Source organism: Mixophyes fleayi, chromosome 8 (genome assembly GCF_038048845.1).
Source record: "Mixophyes fleayi isolate aMixFle1 chromosome 8, aMixFle1.hap1, whole genome shotgun sequence".
Lineage (NCBI taxonomy): Eukaryota > Metazoa > Chordata > Amphibia > Anura > Limnodynastidae > Mixophyes > Mixophyes fleayi.
The window spans coordinates 85,975,478-86,001,858 of record NC_134409.1 but is presented as its reverse complement, the minus strand read 5'-3'; the positions used below and the strand labels follow the sequence as shown (position 1 = coordinate 86,001,858).

General features: G+C 41.7%; 1 protein-coding gene across 1 annotated transcript in view; it reads left to right on the top strand.

Annotated features, from left to right (window-relative positions):
* The window catches only part of MEI1 (meiotic double-stranded break formation protein 1), a 172,396-nt gene extending 146,798 nt beyond the window's left edge, over positions 1–25,598 (top strand). Inside the window, exons 4-5 of the mRNA XM_075184181.1 lie at positions 13,711–13,784; positions 25,362–25,598. Coding sequence (XP_075040282.1) covers positions 13,711–13,784; positions 25,362–25,598 — 311 coding nt within the window. The remainder of the gene's footprint in view (positions 1–13,710; positions 13,785–25,361) is intronic.
* The last annotated feature ends 783 nt before the right edge of the window (positions 25,599–26,381 follow it).

Below are 26,381 nucleotides of genomic sequence, written 5' to 3'. Positions count from 1 at the left end.
GCTGTTCAAACCTTTTGTACCATTCTGTTCACACAACCTGACCTCGTGTTACACGACCACATTTGTTTGCCCACTACATTGCTTGTGGATAACTAGGTGGGCCACCAGGGACTCCCTTGTGGGGTCTGTGGTGGAGACCAGAGGCACGTTTAGACTCCAGTGTTGTCTAATTTTGCAGCGCAAATATCAGCAAGTAGGCCTCAGTCTCTATTAATCTGTGACAACTATGTTGTCCTTCAACTGTCTGATATTATGAAAGTGGACAGTTCAGTCCTTTCACATTAAGAGTTACAATTTTAATAGCCATGAGGAATGATTGAAGCTGCTAGAACAGGAAGGATTAAATATGAAAGCGACGGGCCTCTGGGAGTTCAGGAAATTAGTCTCAGGAACAGGGACATGGCGGGAAAGAGGGAAAGGAGGATGGGGTAAGGAGCAAGGGGAATTTGGACCCAAGGAAAAGTATAGCTTAGTATCCAACTGTGTTCGAAGCTGGTCCTAGAGACCAGGGGGGAATAAAGTGGATTTGTTCCTTTGCTTTATAATAATGTAGGCGAAGGATATCATCCCTTGTTGTATCAGCTTCTTGCGATCTTGGCCTGAGCACACGTTGGGCTCTGTCTAACAGGAACAAGTCATCTGAGATGGAGGGGCCCAGCTTACGAAAAGAGACTAAAAAGAGAAGTGGCCCCTCAACCGTCCTCAGGATATTACGGATTCTGAGTTTATTACGTATTCCTCTATTCTTGGCATCCTCTTGCTTGTCAGCAAGAGATCGGAGATTGTTAAGTATAGAAATTTATTCTTGTTCCGAAAATTTTTGGAATTGGATGATTTCTTCTCGAGACCGCTCCAGTGTGTCAACTCTATTGCCGATGTCCACAACTTCAGAGATTAGTGTAGACATAGCACCTCATCTTTAATGATCTGTTTAATGTTTCTCATTTTAGACAGGAGGGCAGCAATGTCCGTTTTAGTAGAGTGAGCAGATGGGTCATCCATCGTGGGGTCCATTTAGCTGTCGCTACCCAGCAAGGAAGGTGAGGAGGTTTACCTGGATGAGGCAGAATGGCTCTGGGTGAGGTGTTCACCATTGATTGAGAACTAGGCCTCTTGATTTTAGGCATACTTATACAATATGGAGAGAGATGAGGAACAAAGTACAACTAGCTTGGCATACAGATGATGTTCTAGTGGCAGATGGTCCACGCACGGGACAGAGTGAGGAATCACAACATTTTTAGTAATGTTCTTTCGATCAGCCAGACATTGCCATAATAAGATTGTCAGGTCCACGAGATTGTAGGCAGTGGATTGCACAAGGACAGTAGGAGGACGCCCAAGGTATTAAAGAGCATAGAATAAATCTGGCTGCGGCCAGAGTCCCCAATGACGCCCAATCACAGACCTTATCCCAGTCACCTTTAACAGGGTGCAGGGAGAGTCTCTGAGGTAGTGATGTGGATTGTCAGGGCCCCACAATAGAATCAGGAATGGGGGGTGAGGGTCACAGCATAAGATAAGGTATCCCACTATGTATGGCTGGTCCCAGCAACTAACTGTGGGATGCAGGGTTATATAAATTAGGCAATGAGCCTATTATGAATATACCAGGTGTGCTTAGAATGATCACCCGTGTAAACAGGCACAGAGCATGAGTCACTGTCCAATGCCCCAGATGCAAGCTCCCGTATTGAAACACAGCTGAGGAAGTCTGTAATAAGTTTTGGGGCAGAGGCAAAATTAGGACCTCCAACGTTATGGGGAAGGGAGGTGGAGGGCAGATCCCCTGAAGGCTGCATCAGATAGAGGGGACCAGAGGATTCATTAGACTGCGCAGACTACCCTGTGAAGGATCCAGACAACTGACCTGTGACTCCTGATGTGCCATTCCGCAGGTTGCAGCAGTGCCCCGCGTCCAGGTAAGTTGCCCGGGAGACAGCTTTGTTACAAAGTCACGGCTAGAAGCAGAGTAGACGTCTTCAGCAGTTAAGCCAGGTAAGGTCAGGCAGGTACTGTGGAACGAGTGACACCATACAGAGCACCACTGACGCACAACCCAGTCAGCAGACACACCACCACTCACTCTGGGAACCCCACGAGTAGTATAGTGCAAATGAGGATCCTGCAGGTGCGGGAGCTGGGGGGAGCACCGGGACAATGGTGCGGTATAGTTCTGGGAGGGGGGGAATCTCTAGGAAGACCTGTGGGTGCCTTTTTGCGCAAAAATCACGAGTCAGCAAAACGGAGTGGATTGCAAGCCTCCAGGGCTATCAAACCCAGAAATGGGTCCAGCGTGTGGGAATATAGAGCCTCGCTATCCAATTATGACCATCAGGACCATTGTAAGGCAAGCACGGTCCAGATGGTTGGGTTATAAAGGCATCCGTTGACAGAACACCTAGGATTTCTGTTTGGCTGTCAGGCCACGCCCAATTGTATAGTTTTTTACATTTTCTGTGTGTTCTTTTGTGAGATTATATTTCTTATATGTATTGGACAGAACATTTAGTGTATTGTCTAGTACAGGGGTGGGCAATTAATTTCTTTCGAGGGCCGAACCAAATTTATAAAAGGCCATTATAAAGGGCCCATCATAAAATGCAGCAAATTATATATAAGAATCATTTACCTGTTCAGTGGGAGAAATCTAGTCTGTCTTGGGCTTGAACAAGTGCACTTAAATCTGGCGGAATATCTGAGGTGGCTATGCGAAGGACAGCTGAGAGGTGGTCATCAGTGATACAGGATCTGTGTCTGGATTTGTTGAACTTCATCACTGAGAATGTCTGTTCACATATGTAGGTAGATCCAAAGAGGACTAGAATTTTCAGAGCATGTCTCCTCATGTGTGGAAAGTTCTCCTCTTTGAGTGATGAGTAAAACTCAAGCAATGGGACAGACCTAAAGTGCGCTGCCAGAAGTGTGTCAGACTGCAAGTCAATGAGTTCCATCTGAACATCACTGGGTGCATTATCCACATTGCAGCTGAAGGGAGAAGAAACCATGTCCATTTCACTCTCAAGTCTTTTGAAGTCTTGAAATCGCAATGAAAACTCAGCATGCAGTGCTTCTAACATGGATGAGTACCTGTGGAGGTGATCAGCTGATGGTTTGGCTTCCTTCAGTGTTGGCATGTGAGTGAGAATATTGTCCCCCATTTGGTTTGATAGAAGCTGCAACTTTTTCATGAAAGCCTTCACTGCGCTGTACATTTTATGCACAAAAAGGCCCTTGCATTGCAGTTTGACATTCAGGTCATTCATCTGAGAAGTCACGTCTACAGCAAAACTAAGGTCTGCCAGCCAGTCTGCATCTGAAAGCTGAGGGATGTCATTTCCCTTGTTCTCACAGAACTGCCAGATCTCCTCTCTCAGGTCCCAGAAAACTTTCAGGACTTTTCCCAGGCTCAGCCATCTGACATTTGTGTGGTAGCTGATATCACAATGTTCAGACTCATTTTCCTCCAATAGTGCAACAAACTGTCTGTGATTCAGTGCTCTTGCTCTGATGAAGTTAACGGTTTTAGTTACAACATCAACAACATGGTTCATTTTTAATACTGACTTACACAACATTTCCTGATGTATAATACAATGCAAAAATGTCAATTTCTGCTCAGGGTTAATTTCGGTAACTTTATCCTGCATTCTCTTCAAAAGTCCAACATTTCTCCCCGTCAGATTTGGACAACCATCTGTTGTCACACCTACAAGTTTGTCCCATTTCAGTCCAAACTTGTCTAGACAGGCATTTACTTCTGTTAGGAAATCAATCCCTGTTGTTGTCCCTTTCATTGACTGCATGGCTGCCAGTTCCTCCGTTATTTTGAAGTCTGCAGTGATCCCACGTAAGAAGATAAGTAGCTGGGCAGTGCCTCGTACATCGCAGCTCTCATCCAGAGCCAGGGTAAAAAAGGAAAATGTAACCGCTCTGTTCTTCAGCTGAAGCTCCAAATTTCCTGCAATGTCCTCAACCCTTCTCGTCACAGTACGCCGGGACAGAGGGATGTTCTCAAATGCATCCTTTTTCTCTGGACATATTAGCTCAGCAGAGTCCACCAAACACTCTTTAATAAACTCTCCGTCAGAAAACGGTTTACTTCGTTTAGCTATTTTATGAGATATGAGATAACTTGCTTTGGTAGCTGTATCTCTGGATGTGCTAAGTTTTGTAAAAAGTGTTCGTTGAGTTTGCAGCTTGGATAGCAAAATCTCCGACTCCTTTGCTCGCTCTTGGTCAGTCAAGTTCCTATATTTATCCTCATGTTTGGTCACATAGTGGCGATTCAGATTATAATCTTTCAACACAGCGACAACTGTGCCACAAACTAAGCAAACGGCTTTGCCTTTGACTTCCGTAAATAAATATTTAGCAGTCCATGTCTTGTTGAAAACACGGCATTCAGAATCAACTTTCCTTTGTTTTATGTGAGACAACATTTTTGGGGGGCAGGAGCAGCTGGCGATGTAAACAAACAAAGAGAAGCACAATAGTAACTGCAGTGCCGGCAAAATGGGCAGCAAATTAGTATCCCCTATGATAGGTGGTATCACTCACGTTTAGGCAGATTTAAGCAGAGTGTCTGAAGGTCAGGAGCAGAGGACGAGACAGCTGGCAGTATGGCAGTGGCAGGAGAACTTACTGGGAAGAGATAAAAAACAGAAGAGAACAAGTTACTAGCACCTCCATCAATAAAAACTGTGACCCACAGCACAGCCATCAATAAAAACAGTGACCCACAGTACCAATATCAATAAAAACAGTGACCCACAGTACCACCATCAATAAACACAGTGACTAGAACCCCCACCTAGATATTACCCCACTATACCAGAGCTCTATCTGTCCATCTGTCCATCTTTAATCAACATCATGCCGGGCACAGCAGGGCTGAGGGGCAGCGCGGCATGATGCCCGCTGTCCTGTGGTGATCCGCATCATGCCGTGCTGCCCCTCAGCCCTGCTGCACCCGGCATGATGTTGTCTGTAACAGTAATACTTACCTTTTTACTGTCTTCTTCCATACTCTTCTGTGCTCTCCTCCGCGGCGCTGCGGTGAATGCGGCGGGAGAGGTGTATGGACAGTGCGCACTTCCTCCCTACGCAGCAGCGCAGGGGATTACGCTGTATCCGGCCCCGGCATGATCTGATGCTCTGGAAGGGACGCGCATCGCCGACCAGCTCCGTATCCCTTCCAGAACCTGTGGCTGGCAGCAAAATTAATTAAATCTCCTGGGCAGACCCGGCGGGCCGGATTCGGAAGGCTGGCGGGCCGTATTCTACCTTACATTCTCTAATTTCAATTACATTTGGTATAATAAATGCTGCCATGGGTGTAAAGAAACTCCCAAAATCTTAGGATGATATATGCACTGATTTTGAAGTAATATGCCTTTAAAGTTTCACTTTTTTAATGAAAAACTTGCTGTTAATGTTTTTTAAAAGTTGTTTTTGTAGCTCAACTGATTGAGCTATAGAGTTGGGCTTTCATATGACATTTAACACAGCGGTGTGTTTAAATAAAAAATATAAAATTTTTAAAATAAAAATTTTGATTTTCTCAAAAACCCGTATTTTAAATGTTGAAAAACTTTTCAAAAATTGCCAACGCTGTTGTTAATAAATCCCCCAAAGTTTTATTTTAGGATTGTGATGGGATTATCTGCTACAAGAGCTTTCAGTTTTGAGTAATTCATGAAAATTGTATTTATTGAGGCACTACACATCTGAGAGAATAGAAAAAAACAATATTTTTTAAAGTGCACTTCATTAGAGGAATGCACGTTCCTCTTCAGGTGTGTTTGTAGATATTACAGACAGCACCTGCTCCCACTTCTGCGCAGGCGTGTAAACTTAAATGGAAATATACTCTACGTGGAAAGACGATTCAATTGTGTTGAATAGGCCTGCCTTTTACAGGGATAGGTAAGGTTGGGGTGGGCTTTTCTTAGTGAAGAAAAGCCCCTTGGTCACTAATTTAAGCCCACCCAAACCTAACCTGAACCTGGACCATTTGTGTCACATTTGAAAAAGCGTAGTGTTTAATTACAGTGGAGTATCAGACTGGGAAAATCTGTGCTTGGAGCAGGGAGGAACAGCAACTTGGAGAAAGGGTGCTAGGAGGGAGAGACCCAGCAGACTGGGAGCAACACTGTACTCAAGAAGAAGCCTCAGTCACCCGGCCAGGCAGAGAAGAGCAGGCACAACCCATGAGGCTGCTGCTGATCTCCACGGGTCAGAGGAGCATGTGATGGGCTCCTCCAATCAGAGCTCAGCACATGCTCTTCTCACTCCTCAGCAAAGTCTCATGGGAAATATTTTCCCGACTCCACAGGAGCTCAGTCCGAGCCTGCTGTGGTGTTTAAATTGGTTTAGAGCAGTGTTTGCAGTGGTTGGTGTTTAAATTGGTTTAGAGAAGTAAAGAAGAATAAAAATGGAGGAAAGGGACAGGTATCTTATTGTTTCAACCCATTTAAAAAGGCTAATCATACTTTTAATAAGAAGGGGTTGAGAACTGTTTCAGAATGGATGTGTAAATTATTTTCTGAAATGTCAAAAGTTGCAAAAGTTTCTGGTAGCTGTTGAAAACAGCTTGGACACTTCAAAAAGAGCAATAGGGTCATTGTTCAGTTCCTCAAGATAATGTAGTATCAGCTCCTACTTGCTGACATCAGAGGTTATGTAACTGCTCGTTGGTGGGGGGAGCAGGGTAGTTAAAAAAATACAAAACAAACATACTCACGTGATCGCTGCGCCGGCGTCCCTCCTCTCTGCTGCTCTGTGCTCCATTCAGACTGTCTGAATGCCGGATGTGATGTCATCATGTCATGCCCAGCATTCAGTCAGTCTGGAGCAATGGAGCACAGAGCAGCAGAGAAGACCATGAAAGAAGAGAGAAGAAAAGGTGAGTGAAGGGAGGAAAACGGGGGGGCACAGAGGGGTTAAAAAAATGAGTGGGGGCACAGAGGGGTTAAAAAACGGGGGGCAGCATGACACAAAGTGGTTAAAAAATGAGCGGGGCACAGAGGGGTTAAAAAATGAGGGGGGGCACAGAGGGGTCAAAAAACTAGGGGGGCACAACGGGGTTAAAAACGGGGGTGGGGGGGCAGCATGACACAGAGGGGTTAAAAACCGAGTGGAGGCACAGAGGGGTTAAAGAAAAGAGAGACAAGCAGCATGGCACAGGGGGTTAAAGAAAAGAGGGACAAGCAGCATGGCACAGGGGGTTAAAGAAAAGAGGGACAAGCAGCATGGCACAGGGGGTTGAAGAAAAGAGGGACAAGCAGCATGGCACAGGGGGATAAAGAAAAGAGGGACTAAAGCAGCATGGCACAGGGGGATAAAGAAAAGAGGGACAAAAGCAGCATGGCACAGGGGGATAAAGAAAAGATTGACAAAGACAACATGGCACAGGGGGATGAAGAAAAAAGGGACAAAGGCAGCATGGCACAGGGGGATGATGAAAGGAGGGGGCAAAGGCAGCAGGGCACAGTGGGATGAAAAAAGGGGCAAAGGAAGCATGGAGGGCACAGTGTGATCATAAGGGGGCATAGCGTGGTGATGATAAAGGGGCACAGTAATGTGTGTGTGATGGCACGGAGCTTTTGGCAATGTAGTGTGTGTGAGATAGATGGTGGCTAATTAATGGCTGCTATTTTGTTTGCAGGGTAATGGGAATACTATTTTAATGTTGGGGCTGGAGGAAAGCCTAATTATTAATCATGGATGCTATTGATTTAACGGTGGGGCTGGCTGTAGTTTTCTAAATGTAGCCATTTTTTTTCCAAATAGGTCCTCCAACATTCCAGGATCCAGACAAGCCGCAACTAAAGAAACCAGCAGCCACATGTGGTAAAAGTGAGAAGAACAGGTAGATCAGAGCAGCATAGTGTGTGAAATGTTGTGATTCTAGTAGGGACAATGCCAATGTTTGGTGAGTGTTTGGTGAGCCCAGTGGGCGCAGGCCAAGACTGAACTCTTTTTGTACACACTGCATTCTTCCTATACTACACAAGGGTGCTAGATGTCCTGAAAGTCAGGAGTGCTTGGACAAATGTCACGCTCTGGGGAATTTAGGACCTAGTGATTTTGTTGTGCTAGCCACGCCCCAATGGCACATTGCCACGCCCCCAACTGTGTGACCACACCCCTAACGGCGGCGCAAATTATTTTTGCTTACTCAACTATAAGGGGGGCCCCATGAATTTGTTGTACCGGGGCCCTGAATTCCTCTTGGCAGCCCTGGTGGAATCACCCACCATCATTATATATGCTGAGTTGCAGTAAACTTCATTATGTTTTTACTACAACAGCACCTCATTTTCCTATGAATTTTGAACGGCCTGTAGATTAAGGAAGAGTATAGATCAAGAAATGGCTTTTTGATAATTGTAGCAATCAATACTTGCTTGTAAGAATATTTTCAGATTAGGAAACAATTTCAATTACATGAGGAATCATAGATGGTGTGAGAGATAGTGAGCAAAACAGATGTTTATGGAATTAAGAGGGCAGGTAGGATGAGAAAAAAGGAGAGACTTCATCCTTGGTAATAGTGGTACATATGGAGGCGGTGCATGAGGGAGTTTGTAGGTAATAGAGAAAAGTGTTGCTCTGAGATTGCGATATAATCTGATGTAGACTGTACATTTTTTTGGATAATGAGATCAGTGTTGAATGGTTTGTTAAGAAGGGAAATGAATATATGTACTGTATGTTTATGATCAATAGACAAAGGAGAGATAATAAGTAGATCTGGTTTACTTGATTAAGGGCTTAAGTGTTGGATTGGAGATAGTGTATTTATATGGTGTGCAAAGATTACTTTTGGCAACACCGTAAGAGGGGGTGAATGAAAATGACTACTAGGTCTAAGGAAGATGTTAGTGTGGTATTAGAGTTCAAGTGTAAGTGAGGTAGTAATGGAATTTAGGTTTTGATGCGAGAAGATTGTCTTGGAGGAGGGAATTAAAATGGAACTAAGGTTATATGATTAGAAAAGGGTGACTTGAGAGACGAAGTGACTAGCTGGTCATGTTGGAAATAGAGGAAAGCATGAGAAGATGAGATCAAGAGTGAACATCTTCAAGATTGGGAAGGTTAGTTGACTGGACTGGTTTCCTGCTAATGCAACATTTCCTCCAGGTACTCTGGTTTACCCTCACACTCCAAAGACTTACTGGTAGGATATTTCACTTCTGATTAAATTAACCCTAGAGTGTATTTTACTTATTATTAAATAACAGTTAATAATAAATAAATTAGGTAAAGATTCAGCACTTGTCTTAGAGATCACATAATTAAAGTCCACCTATGTGTGATTAAAGTCATTCAGTTGCAATTATGTCAACATGCATCTACTTTACTTGGCCTAAGTTTGTCCGCCTCCTACATCTACTGTACTGCCTCTCCTCTAGAAAGTTGAAGATACACAAAAATCTTGATATGGACGTATGCATCATGTGCAGCACAAGAATGTGTATATTATCTTTAAAAAAGCCAAACTTGCGTCCAACTCTAAATATGCCTCTAAAAGTGTACTGAGGTGAAAATAGTAGTCCAGTCTAGACCTACAGTGAGATTTAAAGTCTCATATTCCTCATTTAAGAATTATATGTAAAATTCTTCACAATTTACTTATTAACTATCTTAGAATCCAGGCAGCAAACATCTAATCATCATTACGTAGTTTTTTAATGCAAGTTTCAGAATTGACCTCTTGTGCGGGGAGTAGATATTGGGAACGCAGTATTCTGTTTCAATTGAAACTAACAATATATTCTTTGAATTTGGTAACTTACTTTGTAAGCATAATAGCTACAAAGCCTTTCTTTAGGAAATCTGCACGCAATCATTTCTCTGCGAGTTGAGGAATGGTTTAACACAGGGAACCTGAATTGATAAAATTTCATATTATCTTACTAAAGTTTTTTCACGATTCACATACATTGCAGGTAATATCTGATCTCCATTTATAATATTTTGGACATTAGGGATATGAAACTTACAAGGTGTTAGATGAACAAATGATAAATAATATCTGTAATTTATTAGTAGTTAATAAATACACTCCTTAATTATTTAGAGCAGGGGTGTCCAACCTTTTAGCTTCCCTGGGCCACATTGGAAGACAACGAGATGGTTTGGGCCGCACATAAGATACACTAACAATAACGATAGCTGATCACCCAAAAAAACCATAGAAAACATAGTTAACATATATGAGAAAAAAAGTGCTATAGATATATATATATATATATATATATATATATATATATATATATATATATATATATATCACTTTTTTTTCAAATCCCCCTATACTTACCTTTCAATCGCCCTGTTCAAAAAATCCTCACTAGTTATTATACTATAATCACTTTTTGTATTGTTTTGATGCAATATCAATAAAGTGCATTTAAGCCATGCATTGTATATCAGGGTGCCCTGACCAGGCCTGCGGTACCTGACATATACATCACTGTGACCCCAAATTGTGACCTGTTTTGCTAATTACACCACTATGTTAGCTAAGGGATAACAACTTATAATGGGCCAAAGAGAATAATATATAATGCCCCATTAGTATTACAAGTAGAAGTATGTAGCAGGGAGATAAGGTCCATGATGCTCCAGGACCAGGTGACTTTTATTCACTGGTCAGCGTCCCTTGAAATAATAGAAAAAATCCCCCTTAATTTACCTTTTAATCGGCTTGTTCTCCTGTCCTCTTCTTTTCTTTTCTCCAATTCTGTGCTGCTGATTGTTCTTCTCGCGCGGGTGACTCCTCTGTGCTGCGCTCCGCAATGGATGTTGGGCGTGATGACATCACGCCCGACATTCACTGCGAGCACCGCACGGAGGAGGAGACAAGCGAGGGAGCCGGAGTACCAGCTGACGTGACCGCGTGACCGCAAGGTAAGTATTTTCTTTTCTTTTTTTTGCAGGATTTTTTTTTTCCATTAACAGTGCTGCCCCCTTTCCACAACCAAAACTCCTTCTGGGCCACATTTACAGGCGTGCTGGGCAACCCTGATTTAGAGGATAGTAGGAGTTTATACAGATGTGGAAGTTGCTCAATCAATTTACAGGCTCATAGTAGGTGTTTAAAAGGGTGGGGTTATCTTAAAAGGAACAAACACACAGAGAAATCCCCCAGCACACTGCTATAACCAGCAACAGACCTGCCATTTCTACTGTAAATAAAAATGCAAAAGTCTTAGTGTCACACATTTGCAAATGTATGTTAAGGCCACCTGCCACTCCACGGCGCTTTTGCTAATAGGGTGGTCCTTACTCTAAACAGTGAGAGTCCAATATATTTGGGCCATACATATATGTTTTTTTAAATTCAGAGCTAACTTACCAAGAGGTGCCCAAACAGCAATTCAGCGCCAGCACTCCCCCTCAGCTGCTGACATTAACATGCCTCTCAGACAAATATAGAAGTGGAAGTTGCTCAATCAATTTATAAGATAATAGGAATTTACAAGGAATTAATTATATAAGGAGCTAAACATTAACTGATCTAAACAAAATTGTTAAATCTTGCACAAAAATAATGGAACAATATAAAACTATCTGGTTTGTCTTATGGCTATGTAGTGTGATGCTGACACTCGGCATATGACAGACACAACAACTTCTTGCTTGAATAAACTGTTTTTATTGTTCACATCATCAATAAGACAGTACACTTTCACCAGGATGACATCAGGCAATGCAAATTTTAGCTAGACACAGTCCTTCTGTCTAGTCACTTAGCTGGCCAGGGGTGCACGGAGGATTGTCGGGGGGGGTTTCTCCCCGCCGACCCAAAAAAAAAAACGAGAGAGAGCTGCTGCGCATGCGCAGCTTTGTTACGCCAGCGCTGTCCTATACAGCAGCCGCGGCGCTGTCTAAGAAGCATCTGCGGCGGTGCTGTGTACAATACATACAGCACCGCCGCGGACGCTTTGACAGCGCCGCGGCTGCTGTATAGGACAGTGGCCACTTAGTTAGCGCAGGGGGGGTTTCTAGAGACTCAGAAACCCCCCCTGCGTGCGCCACTGCTGGCATCTATCCCCCTGCACAATAGCACAATACTCTGTTCTTTAGCTGTGTATGTTCAACCTAGGAGTCTTAGTCTGCAGGAACTTAACCCTGTCTGCAGCCTGTACCTGCAGAGTCCCCGGGAACTCACCTGTCCTTATACAGGAGAGTTGTGGCAAATAGCCCTCTTTGTCACAGTAGTTTATGTGTGTTTTAGTTCTTAATCACTTTTTCTTTCCCTTTACCACGCATCTTATTTTAACAATACAAGAAAATAGAAACAACAAACAAAAATAGCAAGTCATAAGACGTAGATGGGTTCTGTTTGTGAGAGAATATAATGAAGATTTGATAATTTTATTGTAATATAGTGGACTGGAACATTCTGATCTTTACTTTGAAAATTGGTCTAGAGCTAATGTTTAAGAGCCGTCTTCTAACCAGAAATAGTAGAAGGGTAGTTAAAAAGTATTATTGTAAAGTAATTGATAGATTACTGGTTATGGAGGTAATCCTCTTTCTGGTGTGGATAAAATCAATATTGTAGGTAATTGTTCTTGGAATACGTAAGCTGATCAATCTCATAGATGGAGCACCTCCTTTTTGCATTTGCAATATCAGACGCATTATGTTGTGTTTTAGTAAGACTTTTTCCACGATAGATGTCAAGGGGTAGGGCTTTGTATTTATTTATGTATTCGCCCTCCAATGTGCCAGTTCCTGCTTCACTTGACACACATTAATCAGTCTCTAGCTGAACTGCATGCATGTACCAAATCGTTGTTTTAAAATTGGTCTGATCTTTTTCAAAGATAATACTAACCAACATGCTAGTATATATAAAACTATTAAAATGAATGGTAGTTAAAAAGAAATAATGAAATTAACAATAATAAATCTTAAGGCGTCAACTTCAGTGGGTTGGTGGTATGGCTGTCTACCTCCAGTTCATGTAGTTATTATTCTCAACATGATCTCAAATTAACCATTTAATATATCATGCCATAAATCTCATAATTAGGATCTCAATTCTATTACAATTTACATCCTATACCATATAAATGCACACATTAGGGTTGATTTAATCGAAAGCCAATTAATCTACCTTGGAATATAGAGAGAAATCAGGGCACCTGTAGAAAACAAAAATGAATATGGGGAGACCATATAAACTCCACACACATTGTGCCTTAGATGTAATCAAATCCATGACCCCAGATCTGTGGATAGCAATGCTAATCATTGTGCCACCATGCTACAAAAACCAGTAGCCATGCAGATCATCTGAATGTTCATAACAGCATAGTATTTTAGGTGCAATGCAATGATGTTAGGAGAGAAATTAAGGCATATGAAAAAGGCTAAGCAATAGATAATAGAAGGAGTAGGGTAAAAATGAGCGCAAGGTAGTGATTGTCAAATCTGATTCTGAAAGATTGCGGTGTTAAACAGGTCTGTATAGGAAACTTCATATATGCAACTTGCAAAATAATCCACTAAACAAAAACTAGAATTTTAATAATCACTAACCAATTTCTATTATGTTTCCCAGGAACCTCTTCTTGTTAGCATATGGTTGAGCTTTCCTACTTTAACATTTATGAGACAATGTCACATTGATTATCACCTGGCTTTGAATTAATTTTTTTAGAAATACTATTTTCTTTTTCTTAACAGTTTTGGTGCAATTAATTGTTGGCCTCAAATTAGAACAGTTTGTTCACTGTGTCTTGGATGGATGCCAAATAAAGGTAATTATTGTTTCACATTAGAAAAATAAGTATTCTTCACCTTTGAATTAAAACTCTTTTTAATTCCTGCTTGGAAAAAGGCCACTGCATTGTATTCTACTTCAATACACAGCCATAACTGTGAACTTCTCAACCAGTGGGTTTGGCAGTAATTATACATGCTATTTAGGTACATGGATAACAATCATAATGGTTGAGGTAGCAGAGCTTGTCACTGCTCAAGTCTGTCAGGACAAGAGCCCCTCCACATTGGGTGCTGTAACTAATTGATAGTAATGCCTGTCTGTAAATCGCCAGTGTAATTAATTATAGAATCTTTTGAGAGAAGAGTTCCACGTCCAAATATGACTGCAGAATTGTTTAACCTAAAGTTATAGAGGACAATATAAATCTGTATATACATATGTACGCATTGTTGCAATAAAATTTTCTTTGAGAACATCTGTTTACACTTCTTTCACAGTTTTGTTATATGTACACATATAAAGGCATATAACCTCAAATCCAGTATATGATTTGGGGTTTGTTTTTTTTACACCCATGCCAGCATTTATTATAGCAAATTTCATTACAATCTGAAACAGTCATTTTAAAACCCTGGGCCTGATTCATTACTGATCTTATCTGTTTTTGCGGATAATACGAAAATTGTTTCTGCATATGCCCAGAAGAGGGAGATAAGAAGAAAAATCCGCTGTGTAAATTAAGAATTTCTTAAGTTAAGATGAAAATCCTTCTTAAGTTCACTTAAGAAGTTCTCCGACCACTTCAGAAAAAAGGGTTGGGAAAGGGCGAAGATCGGGCAGAGATCATACTGACTTAAGAAGAGTAGGCGTTTTCCTCTGGATCCGTCGGATAGATAAGAAGAAATGCTTAGCGTTTTTCTTAACTTCTTGCTGAACACTTAAGGAAACTCGGGGTCATGTTTAAGTTAAAAAAGATATAGTAGCAGCGCTGAATAGCAACACTAAACTGTGCAAAAAGCATTGTTTGTTTAAAATACTCACAACTGAGTATTTACAATACAGATGCACAAAATATATCTTTACATCTTCCCTGAGAATTTTTTTTTTTATAACTGTGGATGCACAGTTGTAAAAAATTGCAATGTGAAGTAGTTGATGTGTAATACCTAATAGCCTATACCTTGTTTGATTTTTTTTAACCGGATAATAATACACTAGTATAAGTAAAAGGCATTACAGTTTAATTTGTTTAAGCTATGTCGCTAAAATGTGTGAACATAAACCATGCATACTCTTTCATAAGGGACACATAGGAAATCCACACAAACATGGGGAGGATATTTAAAGTCTACAGAGATAAGGACGTGACTCAGGATTCAAACTCATGACCCTACTGTTGGAAGGTGCACAACCTACACCTACATACACTTCTCTCAAAACTATTTTTTTTATTTTATTTTTTATTAATGTCAATAAATATACAATGAACTATTTTACCCGTAAATCCATAGTAGATGCACAGTTTTAAGAAATTGCAATGTAAATTCATTGATGTATAATATAATAATAATAATAATAATAATAATAATAATTATAATAATAGACTCTAATTTGTTTCTCATTTTTTGCCTTCTGTATTTTTTTAGGGACTTAGGTGTTGTTTGCTTTTATCTGTGGATATTTTCTTGTTCTTTGGATTCTATTTGTTTTGAACAGGTGCTTGTCTCTGTTGCAGCTCCACACAAATTTCAGCATGCAGTTTAGACATAGTCCACAAAATGGGTCAAACTCATGACCCCATTGTTGAAAAGTGGATTGTCTAACCACAAAGGCAGGGGTGGCCAACCCGTGGCTCTTTTATCTCTGAATTGTGGCTCAGAGGGTCTGCCGACAAATCAGAGAAGATTCAGCTGTTTCAACTGGCAGCCGCATCACATGACCTCCTCTGCAGAACGCAAGGAGGTCAGAGTGTCACAGGCAATCACGAAAGAAGAAGAGAGCTGGTAGTGTACTCTCCCTTCTTCCTCTGCATGGGATCCAGCGGCTAAGTGTGAGAGGTAAGTAAGGGGTATGTGTGATCTGATTGCATGTGAAGAGTTATGATTGGCATGTATGGGGCAAGTTGTGGGGTTGACTGGCATGTATGGGGCATATTGTGAGGCTGATTGGCATGTATGGGGCATGTTGTGGGGCTGTTTTGCATGTGCTGGGGCTGATTGGCATGTATGGGGCATATTGTGAGGCTGTTTGGCATACATGGGGCATGTTGCGGGACTATTTGGCATGTATGGGGCATGTGGAGAGGCTGTTTGGCATGTATGAGGCATGTGGCGAGGCTGTGTTGCATGTTGTGGGGCTGATTGGCATGTATGGGGCATGTAGAGGGGCTGTTTGGCATGTCTTGGGACTGATTGGTATATGGTGGGGCTGATTGGCATGCATGTGGCATGTTGTGAGGCTGTTTGGGATGCATGGGACATGTTCTGGGGCTATTTGGCATATATGGGGCATGTTGTGGGGCTTTGGCATGTATGGAGTATGTTGTGGGGCTGGGTGGCAAGTATGGGGCTTGTTGTGGGGCTGATTGGCATGTATGGGGAATGTGGTGAGGCTGTTTGGCATGTATGGGGCAAGTTGTATGGCTGATTGACATGTATGGGGGCATGTTGTGGTGTTGATTGGCATGTATGAGTCATTTGGGAATGTCTGATGGGCATTTATGGGGCATGTGGGTAGATTTGATGGCATGTAAAAGGTCTGAGGGGCATGTTCGCCATTTCTGACTTTTTTTTATCCCCACTTCAACAGTTCCCTCCACAGTGATTGTGGATACAGAAGCAGCGGGAGCTACTGTGAAGAGACTGTAAGTACCCTTTGAGCCCTCCTCCGCTGGACACAGCAGAGAGGTAAGAGCTGTGATGATTTGATGATTATTTTTCGAAGTGCTAGATATTTTTATTTTTCGCTTAGCAAGGTATTGTAAATTATTTTATTTTCAATGTATGTGTGTGCAGTATGTATGTGTGTGCTTATACTGTGTATGTGAATATGCACACGTATATAAATGGCAAAGTCGGCTCTTTGTGATTTCTATAGATATTTTTTGGCTCTTGGTCTCTGACTGGTTGGCCACCCCTGCACTAAAGCAACGTGCAGATTGAGTATTACATACATTATATAGGCTTGAATGCACCATGTGTGAAAGTCCTATAGGTGCTAGCAAACAAAAAACATACAACACAACACAGGCACTACTGGCAACATGCAGATTTAAGGGTAAGCAATTAAGAACACATGTTCTCTTTTTCTACAACATAAACAATGTGTTATCTGTAATTTTGTATTGGACATAAATGTGGTTGCGAAATCAACAGCTAATAATTCGCAATAGAAAATATACATACAGCATACAATACTGTGTATAAACAAGAGCGAAACAAAAACAATGTGTTATCTTGAACAATGTGTTATCTGTAATTTTGTATTGGACATAAATGTGGTTGCGAAATCAACAGCTAATAATTCGCAATAGAAAATATACATACAGCATACAATACTGTGTATAAACAAGAGCGAAACAAAAAAATAATACTAGCGTACTCTTCTATAAGCGACACATTGGCATAAACCCACAGAAACATGGTGAGAATATTCAAGTATACGCATGTATAGACATGAATCAAGATTCAAACTCATGACTCCACTGTTGAAAAGTGGATTGCCTCACCACTAAGGCAACATGTAGATGGATAATTGCATTCATTATATAGACTAGAACCACAAGCACAAAAATACATCATTACTGCAAGTGAGAGAAGTGATACATATCACATAAGGCACACCTAAATATTGTCAAATTGAACAAAATAAATGAACACAGACGCTTGTTACAACTTCATTCATAGTATGCAAACTATGCCTTGTGTACTCTTCACACATACAAGGAAACAGCGTTGTCTTAACACACCTGCATCTATCGACATCTGATCCGCGGCAGCGCGTACACCTGTATATGCTTCTTTAATTAAAAGTCAGTTTAAAACACCATTTGCTGCACTGGTTTATTGTTGGGAGTGTAGGTGTTTCAGTGTGAAGAGGCTAAATCTGAATGTGCTGTGTAGAGGTATTTTTTAATCTATATTCAGCAAACTGCTACCAGCTAATTTTGAAAGCATTTTTACGGGCCAAAATTACAATACATATCTCTAGTTTTAAATGAAATGTGTTTATAATTGAAAAATTTAGGTTTTTTTTGGGTGGTGGGGGTGAAGTGTTTAAAACTTTTTTCGATTGACAAGCTTTTTGCAATGTGTCTTTTAACTTTGCCCAGGGTTTAAGTATTTCTAAAGGTTTTTTTTTCCTTTTTGTCCCTTTTCTTGTCTCTATTTCTTACACTGCCCCCCAACCAGTTTTGCAGAATTTTTTGTTCTTTAAGTGTACACAGTGGAATTATTTCAGTTTTGGCTAACTGCTAAAGTTTGGTTTTGCCTGTGTGGTAAGTATCCAGTCCCATCTACTCTTGTCTGTTGTGTCTCTCTTTCTGTATCTGTTTGGTAATGATGTATCATGCGTTGTGTCTTGTCACTTTGCCTAGGCTCTGAGTATTTACTAAAACTTTCTGTTTTTTTCTCTTATTCCTGACTGTCCTTAAATAAACGAAGAAGCAATATGATGCAGGACTTTATTGTAAGCATGATTTGCATGTTTGGAGTTTACATTGCAAATTGTAAGTTTTAAATGCCTCAGCTAAGTTACAGTTTTGTTTCTTAAATCATCCTTTTTTCACACATACAGCATATTCTGGAATTGGATGAGGCCCGGTTTCTCAAGGAGGTTGATCTTCCACACCGTCCAAACCCGCAACTGGTCAAACATCGCCATCCTAGGGAGCGTGTCTTCAGGCCACTTGTCAGCCTCTTTGGGATGTTAGATGCTGAGTTTGTCCGTAGCTCCTCATGTCATCTTGGACAGCCTGCGCATTGTGCAGAGGGACCTTGAGCCAATGCGCAACATCCCGACAGCAGTACCGCCTTTGACCAAACTGTTGACGGTACTGCACTTCTGTGCAACTGGGTCATTCCAGACCACAGTGGGGTTTGCGGAAGGTATGTCCCAGACAACCTTCAGTTGTGTTCTGAAGGTTGTGCTAAGGGCATTCCTGTCGCTTCTAGCGCAGTTTATACATCTGCCACTTGATGAGGAGTCCTTTGTGCGCATTAAGCGGCAGTTTGTCATCATAGCCGGCTTTCTGCACATCATAGGGGCAGTAGATAGGACACATGTGGCATTGGTCCCGTCAAATGGGGATTCGAGACCTGGTTGCCAAGTGGGGTGGGAGTACCCATGACTCCTTTGCATTTCGGCAATCAGGGACGTGGTGCAGCTTGCAAGAGAGGCAAAGGGGTGCAAGGCCACATGGAGATGCATGCCTTCTTGGTAATTTGATATATGTATTAACTGTATTTATTGCTAACCTTTTTGGGACAATCATTAACTTCCAAGATACAGTACTCTGAATGTGAACTTTGTCCTTGGATGTTAATTTTCCACATTGGGTGATATAGTGCATTTTACTAAGCTATTGTTTTGTTGTTTTTTTTGGGTGTTTGTTTGACCAGGTTAGTGGAAATGGCTTGACTTTCAAATAAACATAAATATTTAGTCCAGTGAAATATCACTGCCTTACACGAAATGCAGAATCTGGATGTTAATATCTGCAGCCAGCAGATGTGACGAACTAATAATTGTTATGCTCAGGGGAGTCCCTCAGTCAGTATTGGCACCAGTTCAGGAGGGCGCGTAGTCTAACAGCCTTTTAGGTCTTCACCAAGAACTGGCGCAAGGCAGGATGGGCTTGGCTGCTGAGAAACTGTAGGTCGTGGCCCCTACTTAGCTTACAGACGTGAGGAGTGGATAGACTAGCAGCAAGGTAATACGAAAATGGTACCTGAGGCAGGGTCCAATATGCAGCGGGGATCCTTCCAGAGTTTGGTGAGGGCCGAGCCAGGTCTGGTACACGTTAGCAAATGTCCATCATGCCAAAGGAGAATCCAAACAGAGTAGTGAGGTCAAGCCAGGTCTGGTACACTGGGAAAATTCAGGAGATCACAGGGAGACACAGGAAGCTAGAAGACAGGAAGCAGGAGTCAGGAACGTAACTTGTTGCTCTGACACAGGGCTTGTGTCAGAGCGCGATATATATGTGAAGACAGGCGGAGTTTTAATTCCCCGCTGGGGAGTCACATGATCGGCGCTGCCGCAACCCGGAAGTGAGCAGCACGAGGATCGAGGAGAGGTGAGTATTACAATAATTAAGCCCACATGTTACCCTTCAAATACCCAACCCTGAGTCGTGAAGGAAAGGAAAGCACTACCAATCTCTTACTTTGAAACTTTGCACAACCATGTTGGTTAGGACAAGCCCTAACCAAACTCAAACTCTGGGCCTGATTTCTTAAGGTAATTGATTAAAAAATTTAAACAAATAATATGCAGGACCAACACATCTTACAATGCAAGTGATGCAAATGAGTTCTCTATTTTGTACATAAATTAAAGTATGTTTGTTTTTTCTTAATTCACAGAAATACTTGATAGTTTTTTGGTACCATGAAAGTTTATGTTGATATTTGTGTCCTACATGCTAAAAAAAAAGAAAAGTTAAAGTTGAGCTAAAATGAATAAACATTTGCACCACTTGCATTGTAACATGTTTTGGTCCAGGAGACTACTTGATCAATTATTAAAATCCCTTCCCGTAATGTTTCCAGCCCTCACCCCACACATAGAATTTTTTTTTTTCGCCCTCCAATGCCACATGGTTTGGTAAAACTGCATAATGCCTCATTAATTCCCTTAATGATTTAGGCATGTAGGGTACCAAAGAAACCTGTACATATAACACAGACCCCAGTTTAATAAGCCTTAGCTTGTTCTACAGTAAGAAGTACACACATAGTAATGGACCCAGCATTAAGGAACACTCATCTATATATATGTCTCTTTATTTTAATTGCCACAATGAAGCATCCATGCTTCACACTATCCAAAGTTCTAGTGTACTCTTACGTCACAGACTTGTCCCTGTGCCCAAAGCAATTTTTTGTTCCCTAAATTTGGGATTAGCATTTACAATGTACTTTGTGGTTTGGTGTCATTGTTTTGTTTTTGTCTTGGGGGGGTGGGGGGGTCTAGGGTGAGATGCTTGTGTATGTGTTTGCTTACAGTCACCAAAAATTAAGAAAAAAAAGAAAATTTAGACTTTCCAACAACATTGCTGGTCCTTTTGCATCGGAAACACAAAATTTGGTTGCTTGGATATTTTGGTTTTAAGTTATGTTGACTCAGTGTACAGAATTACAGTGTACTCGCAAACAACAAGATGTTAGCAATTTTCATTACAGTATAATATTTATACAATAAGCAAAGAATAAGCATTTGTATGTGAAGGTCTAATTTTATTATAATTAGCCAACCTCAAACAATCTTAAAAGTACCAAAATAAAAACAAAACACAAATGAACAAATTTTTTTTGCCAATTTTTTTTTTTGTGCAATATGGGCCTGGCTTTGAGTCACCAGTGATGTTGAGGGCTTGGAGGAAGATTTAGAGCTCTCTTGGTGAGCAGGATGTGACTGATGGCGTGACGAAGGGTCAGGGGGGTAGGCATGGGGGTAGGCAGGGTGTGCCAGAGCCAGAGAAGGGGAAGGAGCCAGATAAGGGGCAGCAGCCAGAGAAGGGGAAGTAGCCAGAGGAATAGAAAGGGGTGAAAAATTAGGATGAAGGAGCTGAGGGTATGGGGTTGAAAAGATAGCATGTCTGTTCAGTGTGGAATTGGGTGAAGGAGTGTCATTTAGTGGAAGACGTGATGTGTGCTGCTCCTGTAAGAATTGTGAAAAGAGTGTGCACATATTTGTGATGATAGAATTTAAAGTGGACATGTGGGTATCAAATTTGTGCTCAATACGTCCTCAACATCAAGGGCAGCCGTGCCCACTGGCTGTCTGGTTGCCGCCTCATCATCATCATAATTTTCCTCCTCTTGCTCTGTAAAAATAGAAAAAAACAGATGTATAGTTCAAAAAATAATACCTACAGGTTGCCTATTTAAATTAATGCCAATTGTGAGGCATCCATGTAGATGATTATTACTTTAGGAAATGTAGCAGCAAACATGCATTTCAATTTCAACATAACACTGGAAAAATCGGTAAATATTAGTTTGTAAAGAGTCATAATTATGTTTATGTTTTGATTTTTAAAACATGTGTAAAATATTTTGATTCATTGGAGAATTAAGGAACTGTATGATGTGCTGCGCGAACTGAGTATTATTGGCAAGGTAACATTAAGCCTCATACTGAAAGACGTGGCACATGTTCCTAAACACAACAGAAACATTAACAGACACAATTATTATATCGTAAAAATTTACCTAGGGGAGATAATAGTCGTGTTAGGGGTGGGTCACAGCCGGTAAATTCGGCCCACCCCAATCAGAAACTCCTCTGTAAAACAGACAGTTGCTCACTACTCCAGTGGTGACAAATCCAGATCCGCAGGTGGCCAACCTCCGGTTCCTTGAGCAACTAACTTTAGCCTACACTTGAGTTTATAGTCAGACCAGCTGTCCAAATGCTATAAATATATTAATTTTTAAACTTTACTAAATTTCAAATTGGAACATAACATTATTTACTTTTAAGCTACAGCCAAGCTACAAGCCCACTCACACACACACTGCAAATTGTGTGTGCCTTTCTCTGGGTGGAAAATTGTAAGAAAGTAACAAGTAAATTTTAAATCCAACACTTCAAAAAAGTTCAAAAAATGAGGACTAAGCCACAAATGTAAAATAAATAAATTGTTTAATCTGCCACCCTCCCACCCCCAAAACATAAATGTTTACATGCTTAAGCAAAACAATGCATTCCTCTGGCTCCTAAAGAGTTTGCCATTTTATGCACATTAGTATAGAATTGCTTGTGCATACAAATTATACAAATATATACTTTTTAATATGTCAAAGTGGCTTATCTAAAGTAAGAGAGATTCTCATATTTACAAGCAACACAAAAACACATTTGACCTATTTAAAATTGTACTCACCCCAATAATGTTTTGAATGACAAATCAAACAGCACAAAAGTATAAAGCACAAAACAGGAAAGACAGATTTATCGCTATAGATACAGGTGTCTGATACATCCATCACACCACTCACTCCACTTCCTAGGACTCGAGTAATGAATATCAATCCGACAGTTTGCATTCCCATGCCGCTGGATTGGTAAGTTTCATTTTTTGTATTTTTTTTTCTCTTCCTGGCCCCCAGGATGCAGAGGGGGCAGAGTGAGGATGCAGAGAGGTCAGAGTGAGAGGAGGCAGAGTGAGGGGATGCAGAGGGGGCAGATTGAGAGGCGGGGGCCGAGTGAGAGAAGGATGCAGATGGGGCAGAGTGAGAGGAGGATGCAGACGGGGCAGTGTGAGAGCAGGATGCAGAGGGGGTAGAGTGAGAAGGAGAATGCAGAGGGGGCAGAGTGAGAGAAGGATGTAGAGGGGGCAGAGTGAGAGGATGTAGTGGGGGCAGAGTGAGAGGAGGATACAAAGGGGGCAGAGTGAGAGGATGTAGAGGCACAGAGTGTGCATGCAGAGGGGTCAGAGTGAGTGGATGCAGAGGGGGCAGAGTGAGTGGATGCAGAGGCGGCAGAGTGAGGGGAGGATGCAAAGGGGCAGAGGGAGAGGATGTAGAGGCACAGAGTGTGGATGCAGTGGGGTCAGAGTGAGTGGATGCAGAGGGGGCAGAGTGAGAGGATGTAGAGGCACAGAGTGAATGGATGCAGAGGGGGCAGAGTGTGTGGGTGCAGAGGGGGCAGAGTGTGTGGATACAGGGGCACAAAGTGTGTGTGGAGAAGGAGGGCACAGAGTGTGTGGAGATGAAGGGCGCACAGTGTGTGGATGAAAGGGATACAGTGTGTGGATGAAGGGGCACGGTGTGTGTTAGCTGTAAATTATTTTTGGACAGAAATATAATTGAAAAAATTATATAAATATATTCTTTTGCCCTGGATTTATGTGTATTATTTTTGCATACAACTAAATAATTATTTCTGTCCTGACCTAAATACTTATAAAGTTTTTTGACCTAACTATTTATATAACGGGACTGCTCGGTAATTATTTTGGAGGGGTGTCTTGAAAAAATTATGGAGACTCTAAGGGTGCCGTGAACTGCAAAAGTTTGGGAACCACTGTCCTAAGCTGATTTTCACATATTACAAGGCCTTACCCAAATACCTCCTGTAAAATGTCTCCCTAATCTGACACTAATTAGGTGTTATAATTTTTGGGCAAGTAAAATATTTAATATATACTTTCGTAATACTTTAAACCAGGGGTGTCCAACCTTTTAGCTTCCCTGGGCCACATTGGAAGACGACGAGTTGGTTTGGGCCGCACTTAAGATACACTAACAATAACGATAGCTGATCACCCAAAAAAACCATAGAAAACATAGTTAACATTTATATATGAGAAAAAAAAGTGATATATATATATATATATATATATATATATATATATATATATATATATATCACTTTTTTTTCAAAACCTCCTATACTTACCTTTCAATCGCCCTGTTCAAAAAATCCTCACTAGTTATTATACTATAATCACTTTTTGTATTGTTTTGATGCAATATCAATAAAGTGCATTTAAGCCATGCATTGTATATCAGGGTGCCCTGACCAGGCCTGCGGTACCTGACATATACATCACTGTGACCCAAAATTGTGACCTGTTTTGCTAATTACACCACTATGTTAGCTAAGGGATAACAACTTATAATGGGCCAAAGAGAATAATATATAATGCCCCATTAGTATTACAAGTAGAAGTATGTAGCAGGGAGATAAGGTCCATGATGCTCCAGGACCAGGTGACTTTTATTCACTGGTCAGCGTCCCTTGAAATAATAGAAAAAATCCCCCTTAATTTACCTTTTAATCGGCTTGTTCTCCTGTCCTCTTCTTTTCTTTTCTCCAATTCTGTGCTGCTGATTGTTCTTCTCGCGCGGGTGACTCCTCTGTGCTGCGCTCCGCAATGGATGTTGGGCGTGATGACATCACGCCCGACATTCACTGCGAGCACCGCACGGAGGAGGAGACAAGCGAGGGAGCCGGAGTACCAGCTGACGTGACCGCGTGACCGCAAGGTAAGTATTTTCTTTTCTTTTTTTTGCAGGATTTTTTTTCTCCATTAACAGTGCTGCCCCCTTGCCACAACCAAAACTTCTTCTGTGCCACATTTACAGGCATGCTGGCCCATATGCGGCCCGCGGGCCGCGGGTCGGACAACCCTGCTTTAAACCTTATTAATGATATTTTCACATCCCTAATCCCAAACCAAACATTGTTACAGGTCATCTGAAAGTGGTGTGTGTCTGACAATATTTTTTTCATTTAGCTAAAGATTATCTTTATATCTGTTGAAAAATGCAGGTTTCACAATGTCAGCTCACATTATTATCTACTACATGTTTAGAATTGAAAAGCAGGTTGAAGTGTTTACAATAAACTTATGTGTAATATTTCTTTCAAAAGACCATAGAAATCGTGCCCACCAAAGAGGCGGCAGAGATGGAGGAGGAGTCAGGTGGGAGTGGAGGAGGAGCCAGTGGTGGAGGTAGAGGAGGAGCCAGTGGTGGAGGTAGAGGAGGAGCTAGCAGTGGAGGTGGAGGTAGTGGCCCTGGAGGAGGAGGTGGCCCTGGAGGAGGAGGTGGCTGAGGCTCCTGTGGCTGACACACAGGCGGCGTTGGAGGAGGCGATGGTTAAATGTAAGTATTGACATTAAAACCTTTTCCTAATTATATTCCTTTTTAGGCACACTGTAGTTGAGTGTCACGAAACGGGATGCTACTGGGCTAAGAATTTTTTATTCATCACCCGGTTCTCACAGTTTAATGTACTTTCTCTTTCATCCATCTGAGGGACACTGCTAACCCTGGGGTTGAGTAGGTTAGGGAGGAGTCTGGCACCTAAATAGTTAATTTTTTTAAGCTGCCGACTGGCCCCTCCCCCTGCCAACACCCATGTAATCCAGTGTGATGTAGGTGCCCAAGGAGTATGGGCTGAAGTTTAAGAGCTGCACAGTGAATAAATATTCACTGTGGATAGGGTTTGGTTTTATTTCTGATGTTTTATTTATTTTTAGACTTCAGACGACTGTATGACAGAGCACACCTGTTTCTGTGGAGAAGCAGCGGACAGCAGGGGAGCCGAACGGCTCCTGCTGACAGTTTTTTCATGCTAATATTGTGAGTCTTCTCACAGTGTGACAGGCAGTCTATTCAGACCGCCGTCACACTGATGCAGGGTCTGGCGCTGCCAGAGGCAGAGGGCGCCGGGACGCATGCTATCCCCGGGGGCCATGTAAAGGAGGCTGGAGTGTACCAAGTCCCCTCCTCGGTGAAGGAGGAGGGGGGATTGGGTGAGATGCCCGCGCTTCAAAGGGGAAGATTTCAACAGATGCCAGGCGATTCTAGAAGTAGAAATTGCTTGCATACTGTATAAAAGGCAGAGAGAGGAGTGGAAGGGGAGTTATACAAAGAACTCCTCCCCCTCCCCTGCT